This window comes from Cygnus olor, chromosome 2 (genome assembly GCF_009769625.2).
Source record: "Cygnus olor isolate bCygOlo1 chromosome 2, bCygOlo1.pri.v2, whole genome shotgun sequence".
In the NCBI taxonomy this organism is placed as follows: domain Eukaryota; kingdom Metazoa; phylum Chordata; class Aves; order Anseriformes; family Anatidae; genus Cygnus; species Cygnus olor.
The window spans coordinates 39,223,195-39,238,879 of NC_049170.1; the positions used below are offsets into that span (position 1 = coordinate 39,223,195).

Genomic DNA, 15,685 nt, shown 5'->3' on the forward strand with positions numbered 1-15,685 from the left:
CACTGATAGGTGAGAAAGCAATATCGTTCCTGAAATCCTGTATTCTATTATCACATTGGGCAAGGATTTTTCTTTTAGATTTTTTTTCAATTGAAAAGAAAAAAAAAATCTAAAAGCAATTATTCTCACTACCAATACCAAACACTTTCCATTGGTTTCATACCAAACTCAGTAAAGTAGGTAAAGAATGAACACTTCAATTCACAGTTGCAGATTTTAGTATTATTTACTTTCCATTGTTTATTCTTACTTTACTTCATAATATATTCATTGGGATTTCCATAGTGATTCACAAGGCTTTGTCTATGATCATTATTCCCAAGAAATTGCACTAGCCAAAGGTGAACAGTTAGCACTCTGAAAGACCTCCCAAACTTCTCTGACTACTTAGTCTGTATTTTTATGTAATATGCACATATTCTTCTAAATATCCATTCTTCTATTGTGAAAATTCAATACTAGTACCTAATAGCCATAAGCTGGGATATAGAATAAGAACCCTCTGCCGCACAATTGGTCATTTATTTTTGCACTTAACAGATTGATTCTTATGGTGTCTACTTCATGAAAATGCTTTAGACCCCACACCCACGACCAAGTATCTTACTGTAAAGCACTTTGTCACACGGATTTTTAAACACATCAAATAACACCCTAGACAGTTCTCTGTTTGCTACCATTTTACTGACGAGGAGTTATAGAACATTAGAAACAAGGGTAGATGTTTTTCTATGATAATTATCTTTAAGAGGTCTTCCAGAGAGAGAAAAATCCTAAATGCAGAAGTGTCCATTTCTAAAGTATTATGATTTAGACTTAGAAACAATGTTTAAAAAAAATGATAAAGAATGTAAGACAAAAATTTGAATTCCTTTCACAAACATGTTGTACATGTATCCTCTTTTCTTCACATGGATATCGGTTCCTAGTAACTGCAACTAGGGCAGAAACATTTATATAAATTTGCGGTGAATGCAGTATTCAGAAAGACAATAAACAGTGAACTCTAGTTATATAAAAACATCTTATTTAAAATGTTTATTGTATTCAGCACCAGAATTATGACTGAAGTCAATTTAAATATATGCCTCACACGTACACAAAACAATTGCTAATTCTAGTCTTTGGGCGTTGCATTTATCTTATCTAGTATATTCCTGACATTTTGTATGCAAACCTCTTCGTTCTGTTGTTTCATACAGGCTTGCTTCCATATCTCTTCAAATCTTTCATCTGAAACATTCATACCAATGTTGCAGAGAATTTGTGCAACCTACAAAATAATACAACTCAAGTAATTCCGGTTGGCATTTTCTTTAAACTATAGAGTCCAGCTTTTTACATATATTGGCAATCTATTTGCCAAAAAATATTCTTCCTCTCTTAATTAAAAAGTACAGACCACATCCTGCATCCTTAACAAAAGAAGTTCCCCCCATTTAAGTGAAACAATCTTATTGGGATGAAAGCTGTAGTATACAAAACTGAGTTCACTTAATAATGTTGAAACAACTTCAACATTGAAAAATCAAATATAGATAACACTGTAGGGACCATAAAGAACTACATGTTCTTGTAACTCATTACTACTATATTAAAATACAACTCTGTCCCAGCTCATCAACAGCCATAAAATAATCACTGACTAAACAACTGACGATTGAGTGCACAGTCAGCTTAATCTGACCCTTACCTATTATCAACATGATCATGTTGAATATAAATTACACGCTACTACTAAGTTAAATAACTTCTATTCTCTTCAATAGAGTACGATGAATTCCACTGAAGAAAACAGAAGGCCCTTCAGACACCCTGACTATAAAGCAGTTTCTTTAAGCACTCTATAAAGCATCTCTTCATAATACAAAAGAAAAGAGTTCTCATTCATTTCTACAGGTCATTTCAAAAACTGATAGTATGACATGATGTTGGATTTTCAAATAATTTAGTTAGCTATTACACATTTGAAAACATTTAGTTAGCTACTACACATTTGAAAATATTAATGTTCCATATCAAAATACTTCAGTGTCAGCGATAGTCTTTTGATTTAATCTATTTCATGAGTATTGGGTGATTTAACACACTCAAAGATGGTTCAGTACTGCACGCTGTATAGCCTATATAGTCTACAATAGAGTATGACATCTCAGGCCACATTATAACTTCAGAGAAGAGCTCTATCTAATGCTTCACAGGTATAATGGGCTTCTCAATGAAGCATGAATTCTATTTACTGTTAGCTATTTTCTGCATGCATGGATTTCCTGCTTCAGAGCTGGGTTATAAAATGGTAAGTGCTCACGTTCACGACATTCTGACAAGCCATTTTACAGATATTTATAGAACATGACAATACAACTTTTACTTCTTCAGCCACTAATTAGCAACACTCTTCTGTAAAACATATACACAAGTTTCAGACCCATTTCCTTATGACTGAATGTTTATCTAATAAAATGACTAGTAGAGATGGAGAGGTTGTCACGGCTTCTTTTTTCATTTTAGGTTGGAATTTTTTATTTTTTTTTAGCGTTGTCTCATAAATCATATTTCAAATGATGAATCTTATAAATCTTATATATCTTCAAATAATGAAATCTCTTAGTATTTTTTTTCATTAAAAAGCATAGAAATAAAGAAGTCAAGCAGTAAACAATACTGAATAAGGAGCAAAGTTCCTTCCACTTATGATTGAAGAACTCTGGGCTGTGAGATAAGAGTGGTAGCAGCCCACAGAGATATCAGATGGAAAAAATTTAGTAATTCGCCATTAACAAAACTTGGGAGTTTGAGGGAAGACAGCCTGGGTAAAATTTTCCACTGAACATTCCTGTGTGATAGAAACTAGTTTTATACAGGTGTAAAATTCTTCCTTTGGGGCTTTTTTTTTTTTTTTTTTTAAGACTATGTATTCTATCTACTTATAGAATCATACAATAATGTCTGTTGAAAGAGATCTCTGGAGTTAATCTGTCCAACCGTATAATCAAAACAGGACTAACTTCACCATTAAACTATATTACTTAGGTCATTGCTCAGAAATTTGAATATGTCCAAGGATGGAAATTTCACAGCTGCTCTGTTCTTTTCACATTGCAAAAATAATGGAAGACAGGCTGTGAAGCCCTAGATTAATTACCAACCCTCATTCAACACAGCATTTGAGCATGTGAGTAACAACTCAACATACTTCCTTCTATTACTTAAGGAAGTCTGATCTCAATAAAATGAAGATCAACCATCTTTATGAATAACTTCGAATGTGAAGAGTATATATTTTTCAAGTGTCTGAATGGGTATAAAGAAAGATGGCAATGTTGGAACAACAAGTTTTACAACTTATTTAATAATACAGCTTTCCACTCCCACATGGCTAGTATTACGTTTGTCTTGGAAGAACGTTCTGAAGAAAAGTACCATACCTCTACCTTTGGTCTTGTTTTAAAAAGAGTCTTTTTCATACACTCCCTTTTGACTGAAGACAGAAGGGAACAATAATGCATAAGCATTTGCCTCATCACCATGATTAGTTCTGTCACTGATGCGGCAAATTCGAGGAGCAGGAATATCTGAACGAATAATTGGAATGCCACACACTGGATAATCTATGGAAATCAATCAATAGATAATATGGAAAAGCCTATATGTAAAAACACTGCCAGGGAGGATATAACATTTTGCATTAGATGAGAGCAAATTTGATGCTTTGTCTACATAGCTTCAAGAGTTTCCTCCTCTTCTCTTTTTTCTTATTTTTAGAATTCCTATCTCAAACTACATCATGTAGCTTGAGAACAGGAAATACTGGAATAATATTGGAGTACTTCAGTGAGAAACATTTTTAGATGATTCCAAGATGATCTTATCCTAAAATTACCACCTTAATTTCTCAAAAGCATAGAATCATGGAATGGTTTGAGTTGGAAAGGAGTTTAAAGATCATCTAATTCCGCACATACACACAACGGGCAGAGGCACCTTCTCCTAAGTCACGCTGCTCAAAACTTCATCCAACCTGGCCTTGAACACCTCCAGGGATGGGGCATCCACAACGTCTCTGGGCAGCCTGTTCCAGTACCTCACCACCCTCATAGTAGAGAATTTCTTCCTAATGTCTGATCTAAATCTACCCTCTTTTAGTTTAAAGCCCTTTGTCCTGTCACTACTCTCCCCATCTTTCCTATAGGCCACCTTTAGGTAGTGGAAGGCTGCTGTAAGATCCCCCCAGAGCCTTCTCTTCTCTAGGCTGAACACCCCCAGCTCCTTCAGCCTGTCTTCATGATCAGAGGGCTAGAGCACCTCTCCTATCTTTGTGGCCTTCCTCTGGACTTGCTCGAACAGGTCTACATCTTTCTTACATTGGGGGTCCCAGAATTGAATACAATACTACAGGTGAGGTCTTATAAGAGCAGAGTAGAGGGGAAGAATCACTTCCCTTGACCTACTGGCTACACTTCTTCTGATGCAGCCTAATATACAGTTGGCTTTCTGGGCTGCAAGCATACATTACCAGCTCACATTCAGTTTTTCAATCAGTCAACACCCCAAAGTCCTTTTCTGCCAGGCTGCTCTCAACCCACTCATTGCCAAGCGTGTTCTCGTGCTTGGGATTGCCCTGACCCAGGTCAACTTCAAGAAGGCCAAGTAAAATGTCCTGCATAAAGTTCATATGGGCCCACTTCTCAAGCCTGTCAAAGCTCTAAATCCTACTGTCCTTGTCACCAACAAAGATGTTAAATAATACTGGTCCCAGTACTGATCCTCTAGGAACACCTCTTGTCTCTGGTCTCCACCTGGTCAGAGTCATCGACTGCATCTCTCTGAATGTGACCAATTTCTTATCCACTGAGCGTTCTATCCATCAAACCCATGTCTCTCCAACATAGAGGCAAAGATGTCGTGTGGGACCGTGTCAGAGGTTTTGCACATCTAGACTAAATTTCAAATTTTGAATGGATTATCCATGCCAAACATACATGCCATGGCAACTTCCAAGCCACAATCCTAAACAAACCTAGATTAGATAAATTATTTCATTATTGTGCATTAGTAGTACCAGCACCAGCATACTCGTCAAACCTGTTCCTGATTTTGCCTTAAATAACACTTAGAAGTGAGAGGTACAGTCCACTGTACTTACAGGTTGTTGGGAGACCACCTACTACAGCATTATACTGAGAAGTTGTTTGATAATCTGCAAATACACTGTCTGTTGGTCTTGTAAGTGTTTTTGGTGTCTTCTCTGAGCTTCCTGGTTCTTTTAATACAAGATCTTCCTGCTTCAGCAGTGGTTCATCATCTGCATTTGTGCCAGACAGAGCAGGAACATTTATTTTTTTCCCTGTAAGCAAAAATTATGGAACAGCCAGGATTTATTATCAGCACATTATAAAGGAACAGATAAAAACAAACAAATAAAAAAAACAACTTTGCTTGAATCCTTGAGAAACTATAAAGTAGATGACATAAAATAATTAATCTGCATATTTTATAATGATTCTTGGAAATCTTTACTTTTTCCAAATGCAATAAAACTCCTGGGTTCTGAAATACATTTATATCTAAGGTTCTCCTATCTCCTGCTACCACTGGCTGGCAGGAAAGGACTCTCAAAACCCTATTCTTCTAAAGGAGCACCTACTCTACTTCAGCAGGGTCCTTTCAATAGCTGTTGTAGGAACAAGATCATCCACACACATTTCCAGTATTAACTCACCTACCTTTTGTAATTATTTTTTCTTCAAATTCTTTAACAGCCATTTTGTCTTTCCAGTTAAGAAAGTTTGCAAACTCCAGATAACTGATCAGACCATCTTTATCCAAATCACAATAGTCAAGTAAGGAATCCAAGAGCTCATCATCTAGGTTCAGATTAAGCTGAAAACAGGACTTCCGCAGGTCATCTTTGTCTATCATTCCATCACCATTCTATTATAAATAAAACAGTTGTTACAACAGCTATTATAAAAATGTTCCAACATACATATCCAGCTACATTATTTTAGACGAGTAACATTGCTTTTTTTTTTTTACAGTCACACTGACTTTTTTTTAATCTCAAATCACTATTTGCATTGAAAATTATTAATTATTCTTGTGTTGATTTTGAATTTAAATTTACTCATGGTTTCTTTTTGTGCTCAGCAATCTAATCGTACATCTTGAGGCAAAACCAAGATTCCTTTTGAAAGTCAGGCATCAACCATTCCATTATTACTATGTTTCTTCATGTCTGTATCTCCACCACACAGAAGAGCTAATGTCAAACTTTTTTTTTTTTAAAAAAAGCACTAACCTTATCATAATGCCTAAATGCTTCTAGCAACATATCAAAATTTTCATAGTTAGCTTTCTTCAAACTTTGCCGAACTGCAGCTAGCACAGCTCTCTCTCTGTCTTTACCATGGAGGAACTCACTTGGAGCCCGACAGTGAAGATCGCCAACTCCTATAAAAAATAAATACTTCCTCAATTAGTTGCACACATACAGAAAATGGACATTTTTTAAAAGGGCTTGGAGTCTTGAGGAGAAGAACTTCAGTTTCAAGATGCTGATTTTCAACACTGCTGAACATTTGATATGGCCATCCAAAGATCAAATGGTCCACATGATGATTTCACTACTCACATGCAGTTAACTTTGAACATTTTGAAACATCTTAATATAGCTTCACAAATCCATTCATTGCTTCCAAAAGTTTCTGAGAGAAGTAAGAGTTATTCTACGTCCAGGTAGCTGAGAGCAAAAGAATATGGATTATTAATCTACCATTTCAAACCTGTCATGTTACAAGATACTTGCATGAACCAATGGAAAATTCAATGTAATATTTCAAGTACTTATATATCAGTGATTTCTAAAAAGACAAGGTACTATTTTTGTGTTATTCTTCCCATTTCGTATGTATCCTAATACTGTTAGGTACTTTCAAACACTTTGATACACTGACCTACAGTTTTTATCCAAGTCCTCACCATTACATTGAAGTCACTTTCTGGAGCACAATAAGTTAATTCAGAGTCCAGTTATTATATAGTAGTAGTTCATCTAATCCCATGCAAACAGGAATATGCATGCATTATTTTCTACTTGTTAAGAATGAATTTTAGCTGTCATTTTGCCTTCTTTTAACTTTGTTTGATCAGTTCTTCTGAAGGTCCTTATAGGGCAAGCATATGTACACATTCAATGTATTTAACTTTATTACCCTGCATAGTAAAGCATGTACACAGGCTTATGTAGAATTTAAACAAAGTTCTTTGGACTTGACTAATTAAATAATTTTGAGCCACTTACATTTTTTGCTTCTTAAGTATTCACTGCAATTTCCAAGTCATTAGTAGTTACATTAAAATATCATCAATTCCAACAATTGCTATTTGAGTTGAGTAGCTTTCAAAATTTCACCATAATGAAAATGAATCTTTTTTATTGTTTTGTCTCTCTACCACCTTCAATAAACTCTTATTTTTCTCATTCATTGCTTGTTATTTTTACTCTTTTTGTAGAAGTACTAGAAAAATCATTATGAGGAAAGACACAATTTAACTTTGTCACTTAAATGTCAATATGAGCTTCCTGCCTTCTTCTTTGCTTCCTGTTTCATTTCCATTCAGATACAGGGGCTTAAAAAAAAAAAAAAAAAAACCAAATTTTCTTTATTCCTTCTCAAATTGCCCCTCCAAAAATTTAGTGTTACCTCTAAGATTTTAGGAAAATTATTCACTACACAATTAACAGTAATTACTTCAACATCATTTCATCAACAAGATAAGATTTTATTCTGCCACTACAAGACTTACCACATTCATCTGGACGGAGTAACATTCCAAATGTATTGCCTGGGGGAACATTCATAGTTTCTGCTATACTGTCAATATGCACATTTCTTTGTTAATTGTAAAGTAATTTATTAACAGTAAAAATAAACCTTAAGCTATTAGTAATGTGATTATCTGTTATATAATTAGGAATGATACATATAGTTCACCTGAAATTTTTTCATCACTACTTGAAGTTGCAACTGCAGAAAAGCATCCCTTTATAAACCTACTTAGAACATTTGCTGCTAAACACAACCAAATGTAAACATTATTAATTAGAAATGTTTAAAAAAGCAAAAAAAAATATTCTACTGCTAAAATAATTTTTCTATGAAAATGGCAGAAATGAGGAAAAACCCTTACAGCACACCTGTCACATATTAATAATGTTTAGGACAAACCAGATCTCCAACTGAAGCAATGCCTCCAAATAAACTACTTTTGGCTCCAGTGGGAATGTTTAATCACATCTCTGCTTTTTCATATGCAAGGTTGTATCTACAAAGAATAGCAACCAAGCCAATTTCCTCTAGAAAATTTGGCCCCATCTTTTTTAAACAGAAAATTAAAATGCTGCTGTTAACATTAAAAACTTATTCCTTAATTTGAAAAAGATTCGATATTCATTTTTTTCTGCATGTTTAATAATTAAAGCTTTGTTACATGAATCAGAAACCACCACCAAATTTGAAAAGTGTTCTTGCTTACAAAAAAAAACCCTACTGAGAGATGGAAGCACAGTAATCTAAATACTACTAGGTACAATTTTCTCTTATCATTATACATTATATCATGATGTAAAACTCACAAAACAAACTGAGCTTTGTATCTAACTGGTAATATTAGTGCTGGATTGGAGCTTGCACTGCAACCTAGATTCCCTGACTGATTACACTGCCTCATGTTGCTCACAATCCAGATCTCCTTCACATTAAGCACACCATGAAGGACACGGGAGAAAGTGACTCTCCCTACAGAAAGGGGAAACATTCACTTTCTATAGGTACCAAGGGCATAGTCTCCAGAGTCACTTAAGCCTGTGATCTTGAGCTTAAAATTAAATTTGGCTACCAAAGTCAATAATGTTTTTTGTGGGTCCCAACTATACAGAAATACCAAGCAACTGCAAAGACAGCCTTTGTATACATTCAGTATACATTCAGCAGTACAGATACAGACAGATGGTATACATTCGGGAACCCCAGACTTACAGCACTGCTGGATCCTGACCACCATTTGCCTTAAGACAACTGCAATGCTCCATAAACACTGTTTTGTGAGCTTAAAAAACTGTTACAGACCACCTGAGGTTCATGAAGCATTGTAATGACTCAACTGAGATTAAGACATGCTGCTAAAGTTACAATTTAGCGTCATGTCCTGTTCCATATGAATACAGGTGATCTAACATAGATCACCAAATCTTCTGTCAGAGTAAGGAAAATGGTCAAGTCTCCAAGCAATACATGAGACATTTCAGTTCTTTCAAACCTTCCTAACTGCAAAAGACAAAAGTGTTACAGAAGGTTTGCACTGGTGCAAATCTGAAAAATTCAGACATAGACCATTTAAACACTAAAACAACTTTAACACGATACAGCCTTTGTTAGTAACTTCCACACTTACTGGTCTACTTTGGGCAAGAAGAGTCCCTTCCTGTAACTGAGTGCTGCACTGGAAGCTCTGAACACAGTTATATTGTTTATCTAAGATCAAAAAAAGACATTGGAGACCTCGCATATGGGAGTGAAATTTTGTTCTTGGAAGGTATCTTTGCTTACTTACGGATCAAGGACTTTTCCAACCTGAGGTTGAAATTTTTCCTTGAAATCATCACTTCTTTTGGATACAATTTTTGCTGCTTTTTTCCTATGAAATTTGAAAATAATTCTCAAACAGTTGTTTAATAGTACTCGATAACTGCTCAATAACATTCAAAAATACTATATGCTAGAAGAAAACAGCAACTCTTTCACATGAAAAGCAAACTGAGTAATTAAGAAGTTTTGGTATTTCAAAAATCAAAGAGGCCTTTAAGTAATGTTAAAGAAATGCCAACTATTGTGCTGCCATACTATGGTAGAACTGATTTGGATAAATTATTCTGAAAAATACTTCTTGCATTTTCTATTCAGCTCAATATGGCTAACAAACCAAAGGACAGGATTGCAAGATGTAAAATTATATTCAAATATGAAGACTATTCTTTAAAACTCACACCTCTAACTAGTTAACTCATGGCGACTTACCATTGCAGATCAGAGAGCCAATTTAAGGATTTGGACACATTTCGTCCATCTTTAAAGTGAGGGGTTTCTATTCCATACACAAAAGACTTGCTGAAGTTTGGTGAGTCATACTTCCTATTTATTGCTTCCCCTGTGGTGAGGCGGTGCGGGGGGGCGAAGGGGAAGGGAAACATTTTGATTTGTTTAAAATACTTCAGCAATAAAAATATACTAATACACTAAAATAGATACCTTCATTCATAAAACAATAAATAAAAGCAAAAAACTAATTAACAATTGTTTTCAAAGACATAAAATTTGTGTAACACATGCAATACTTATTAAGTATTTAAGATTAATTTCATTGTCAAAAGAGAGGACAAAAGGCAACAAAAAAGCCTCAAAAACTATCCAAGTTATAAAATAGCTGGATATCCATTACACCTTCTTTTATGTCTGAATAAAAGCTAAAGACAAGTCCAACAGAATTAATAAAAAAATACCAGGTTGCCTAATCATGCAAACAAAAGCACCTTATCATGTCTGTACTCAGGCAGAAACATACATATATCATCAAATTTATTATTTGTTAAAAAAATAATACTAAAAGGAAAAAATATTTTTGATCTGCTGCACTTTTAGATATACTCTTGTTATATTGATTTCAATAGGAATATTTCCACTGACTTCACAGTAAACAAGACGTTGCCCTACTTGTTTATGAATCTATTAACACAGCTTTGCCTGTAAAATGAAGTTTCGCGTACTAGAATGTCACGTGCTTGTAGCTTGCTTACACGAAGTACTTATTTTTCCTATTCTTTCAATCAACTTTTGAAAAGAATTGCAATTAAAACTTTCAAAAAAATATTATTCATGCACACTTTTTAATAAAGGCTTCTTCTGGCTGCATTTCAGCATGGGATTTTATGTTATTGTTCAAAACTGGAACACATAGTTGAGGTATTTTTTCCTTCTACATAAACAGTCTTTCAGCTGCTCAGTTGGCTTGACCTCTCCATGATCCTGTGCATAGAAGTTATGAAGGAGTCAGAAACAGATAATTCCACTAGAACACCTAATAAAGTTGGGGAGGAGGAGGGGAAATAACATTACAAGTTTCACCAATTTAGAGCAATAGTACCATATTCTGCACGAGCAGAATTTCTCAGTGAGAGAACAACGTACCATAAATTCACTTCTCCATAAGAGCCTCCATATGAAGTTTACATTATTACTACTGAAATATTTGCATCACAGTTTCTTACGGGTTGGGCCACCACCTACAAAATTGTTGATACTAGCAACAATGGGCAATTTTATTGTAATGCCAATTTTATAGACCAGCATCATAAGTCTAGCAGTGTAAGTGGAAAAGATGGAAGTGGGAAAAATAGAAGTGGCAGCAAAAGTAACACATCCTGCATATTTGTTACTGTGTTCCCGTGTAGACCTATGAGATAAAGGGTAACCTATAGTGAGCAGACCACTTCAAGTAAGTATAGCCTCCGAAGTCTGAAGCAGTGGAGGTAAAGACCGCTGGAAGGGCAGAGACCAAGACTGCAGGACAGATGTGCAGGCACTATACTGCAAGCTGAGGAACTTGCATTCCAGAGAGACAGGCAGCAGCCTGAAATTCCTTGTTGTAAACAGAGCTTGATGCTGAGCTCCCTGTCAAGAAGTCTAGGTGACCTAAAATTTTGTTTGGAACCTAATAAAACACAAAGGTATAAAGTACTGGGATGAGTTGGTCTTACAGTCTGTGGTCTAGACCTCAGATTGCTCTCCAAGGCATAGACAATGGCAAACTCACTAACCAACTAGAGCATAGAGTTTCTTCTTTCTTGGAAATAGTCTGCTTTTCAAATTGCACCCAAAAGAAATCAGTATTTCAACTCCATTATTAATCTCTTACACTACCTACTAGACCCACAATGAAGTGACCTACCATTACAGAAACAAGTAGCATTCTTTCAGCTGTATATCTGATTTTTTTCACATCATTACTTTTTAAAATAATTTATATTATATTAGCAAAGAAGTAAAAAGTAATAGCTTATATCTCAAAAAAAAAAGTAATGTCCAATAAGTTTTGAAGACACAAAGAGGTTCAATTAACATTATTCATATTAGGTCTTTTTATAGGATTTCCTACTAGCCTTTGACCATACCTGCATAATAATCATTGTGCGACACAATGTACAGATCATGTCCTTTTCTGGTTTCTTTACCTACTTCCTCAAAAGTTTTTGGTGGATTTATAAGCTCTCCAGCTGGTGCATCTGAAAAGCAAGGAACATATATATATGGGTTTGTTTGTTTTTAAATTTTAAACAATACCCTGTTAGAGAAGATGCTAATAATGTGGAAGTATGATGCTTCCACCAAACTAGAAAAGCAGTATGAATCTCACAGCATGATGACATGGGACTAGGTGTAGAATCAGAGAAACTGAGAGCCTAACTGTTGCGAGGAGACTACATGGTCAACACATCCGTTACTAGCTCCTATCTGTGGAGGAAAGTTTCACAGGTCAAGGTAATATCTTTTATTAGACTCAGAAAAAAGCCCTACTAGTTACAAAATGTTTTCAGTAGCCTGTTTGTTCATCATTACTGAAAGATACTAGTATATTTTTAGCCATTTCATTACCTGTTATAATAAGCTTTCTATTAAACCAGAACTGTTGGAAGCATACAATAACCTGCAATTTAATATTTAGCATATATCTCATACTTAGGAGAACCATTTTTAACACTAAGTTTTCCTACCTTGGATGATTTTTGTTCCAAATGTGGTATTAGTTATATCTAAGCCCTTAGGTAACATAGGAGATTGATCATGTGATTTGCCCAAGGGTGCTTCACGGTTACTAAAGTAGATTGCTTCTTTTCTATCTTGTATTTTTTGTTGAAAATTAGTTTTAGGAAGTGGATTTATCAATGAAGCTGCCTAAAGAGGTCACAAACAACACCAAAGGCAGAAAAACAAATTTGAATTGTTCACACATCAGTACGGCTACCCCCTCAAACACACACAAGAACAGCAGTTTGATATTAAGAGTTGCAATGAGATCTTAGATGATCAGACTGACCTAATTTTATCTACCAATTTGCAAAACAGAACTACATTGTGAGGTAAGGTCACTGATAATCAATGCTATGTTAACTCTCCAGAAATAAAGTACATCTTATAAAACAGAACTTTTTGATTTTGTGCAAGTTTTTTCCCCTTGTTGATAAACTAAATTTCAGACTGCAGCCTCTCAGAAAAAAAAGCGTTTAAAAAATGTCAAAACAGGGAACTTTGATCTTCTCAAGTCATTTTATTTTTCAGACTACCCATCAAAGTAATGGGGATCCAAAAGAGGGTTTATTATTAACCTGCCAAAATGAATCAGCAAACTGTATTTACTAACACAATTGTTATTTTTAGAGATCAATTATTTGAACAATAATTATGAGATAAAAATCATCAATGAGCTCTTTGGTTGTTTGATTACATCTTAGAAAAATAATTTGCGTGGACTACACACAAAATTGGCTGCCATATCGGCTGCCATATCCAAAATAGCACTTTTTATCTAACAAAATCATTTTCAACCCAAAAGTTAGAGAATACAGAAAAATTATGCTGAACTATAAGTATATTCTCAGATCATAGTTCTCTTGCTAATAGCTCAACAGATTTTACCTCGTTAGGAAAGAGGGAAGCAGAAAAATTGTGGGTAGAAGACAGTTAAAATGCTGAAATGAAATGAATAATTCAGTAGTCATTGCAAAATTTATTCAACAAAAGTGATTGAACTTCAACTACTTTCCTTTTTCAATTATACTAACTAAATCTTATGAAGTGACCTCAGACTTCAGATAACTCACAGCAGCAGTGAAATACCACAAAGTGATCACTCAGCTACAAACCTTTGTCCCTGATCACGAAGAAATCAGTTGCTTTTACTAAGTAAATTCTTAAGCAGTTCATTCTCAAACAAAAGGAAACAAGACACATTCTTACACCAAGTGAAGAACATGACTGTATGCCATACGTCAAGTGAGCTGCAATGTCAGGATCATCTGCTCTGCCACAGAATATTCTTTCAACACCAGGAGCTGGATTTGTCGTATTTCAAAACTTTCGCACAATAGTCGGAGTAATGGGCTATATGTAAGGCAAGAAAAAACAGTTTTACAGCAGTTTTCCATAAAATATTAATGAAAAGAAAACATACCACAGCCAATTCAGTGTGATTCCACAGACGTGAGAGCAAAATAGAAAGACATTTTAAGACAATAAAACATGCCTGCATCCGTGCAGATGTTAATGTTCTGAACACAAGGTCTACACAGCCCAGCTTAAATTTAATCACACCACCAACAGAAGTCATGAGAGAATGCCTAGGCTTCACATTTCTGGTTTAGGCTTTAAGACCAATAACAGCTTCTTTACATGTGTTATGTTACAAACTTCAGAAACATTCAATATAATTCACAACAAGTCCCTCATCAGCGAGTCAATTTCAGAGATGTTTTAGAAATGTTTGTTTATTAAGCACGTTTAAAGGGAGAGCTGACACCAAGGGGATATTTGTGTTTCAAAGGCCTCTAACTCTTCAGGGACACCAGGAGGGCCAGTGGGGATCACAACTCTAACAGGGCAGCCTTTGTAAAGCAGAAGGTACTCCATCAGAAGTCATAATGATCACTATAATTGTATGAACAGCAAAAAAACAGTAAAATAATTCTCTTTAATCCTGCCTAAGGAGGCATGTTGAATTTTGTAAAACATGCAGATGGAAAAATAACTATCAGAAACATTTTAGAATCCTACTAGCTTCTTTAACTAGTAGCTTCTTCCCTTTAAACAAAAACTATTAACATCTAAAAAAAATGAAATTAGCAGTTTCTAAAGAGAAGGGAAAAAATTGCCGAGATTTCACTGATTAGTTATAAAGACAGCACGAACAGAAGTAACAGATTTAGGGCCTGTCTGTCATATAGGCACAATTAGTCATATGAAATCATTACAGAAGCTTAACAAGGAGCATCTGAAAAGCAAACTCACCCTGGGTACAATCTCAGTGAGGCAATGCGCAGCCGTATCGCCAGTTGGAAGCAACTTCCCAGCCTAAGCAAAACAACCGAAAAATAAGGTGTAACCAAGTCAAACTGGTCAAACTGGGTTGTGACACCTCACACGAGGTATTGGCGAGCACGATGACAGAAAGGAGCCCGTGGCTTTATTTTGGGGGCAAGCCGGGACCGCAGTGAGTGCAGCCCACCGGCTGCCCCCGCTGCAGCCCTTTCCCTCAGCCCACAGCCAGACCGTGGTCCTAGCAAGCCGCAGAAAGCGGGCGGGGGGGGGCAGCAGCATCTAGGGTCCCCCCCAGCCCGGCGCTGGCACTCACGGCCGAGATGTGTGGCAACGTGTCTGTGAACCGCCCCTCGTAGACCGGCCCCAGCGGCCCCGCCATGACGGCGCGGGGCCCTCACCGCTGGCCTGGTAACGGCCGCGCCCTGGGCAGTACCGCCAGCTCCTACCGAACCTTCCTCACGGACAGCGCCCGCCGGCGGCCTCCTGGCCCCGGCCCCTCGGGAGGAACGCTAATGCGAGTGTTAATTTGCCTTGTG

The 15,685-nt window shown here is 36.0% G+C and overlaps 1 protein-coding gene across 1 annotated transcript; it reads right to left on the reverse strand.

Annotated features, from left to right (window-relative positions):
• Nucleotides 1-440: 440 nt before the first annotated feature.
• Nucleotides 441-15,552, reverse strand: EFHB (EF-hand domain family member B). Its single transcript, XM_040546104.1, is given in 14 exon segments — nucleotides 441-1,273; nucleotides 3,429-3,455; nucleotides 3,457-3,611; nucleotides 5,147-5,347; nucleotides 5,727-5,934; nucleotides 6,302-6,453; nucleotides 7,810-7,877; nucleotides 9,616-9,699; nucleotides 10,080-10,209; nucleotides 12,230-12,340; nucleotides 12,830-13,010; nucleotides 14,073-14,216; nucleotides 15,120-15,182; nucleotides 15,463-15,552. Coding segments are annotated over 14 exon segments (1,746 nt in total). The 5' UTR covers nucleotides 15,529-15,552; the 3' UTR covers nucleotides 441-1,117.
• Nucleotides 15,553-15,685: the final 133 nt, after the last annotated feature.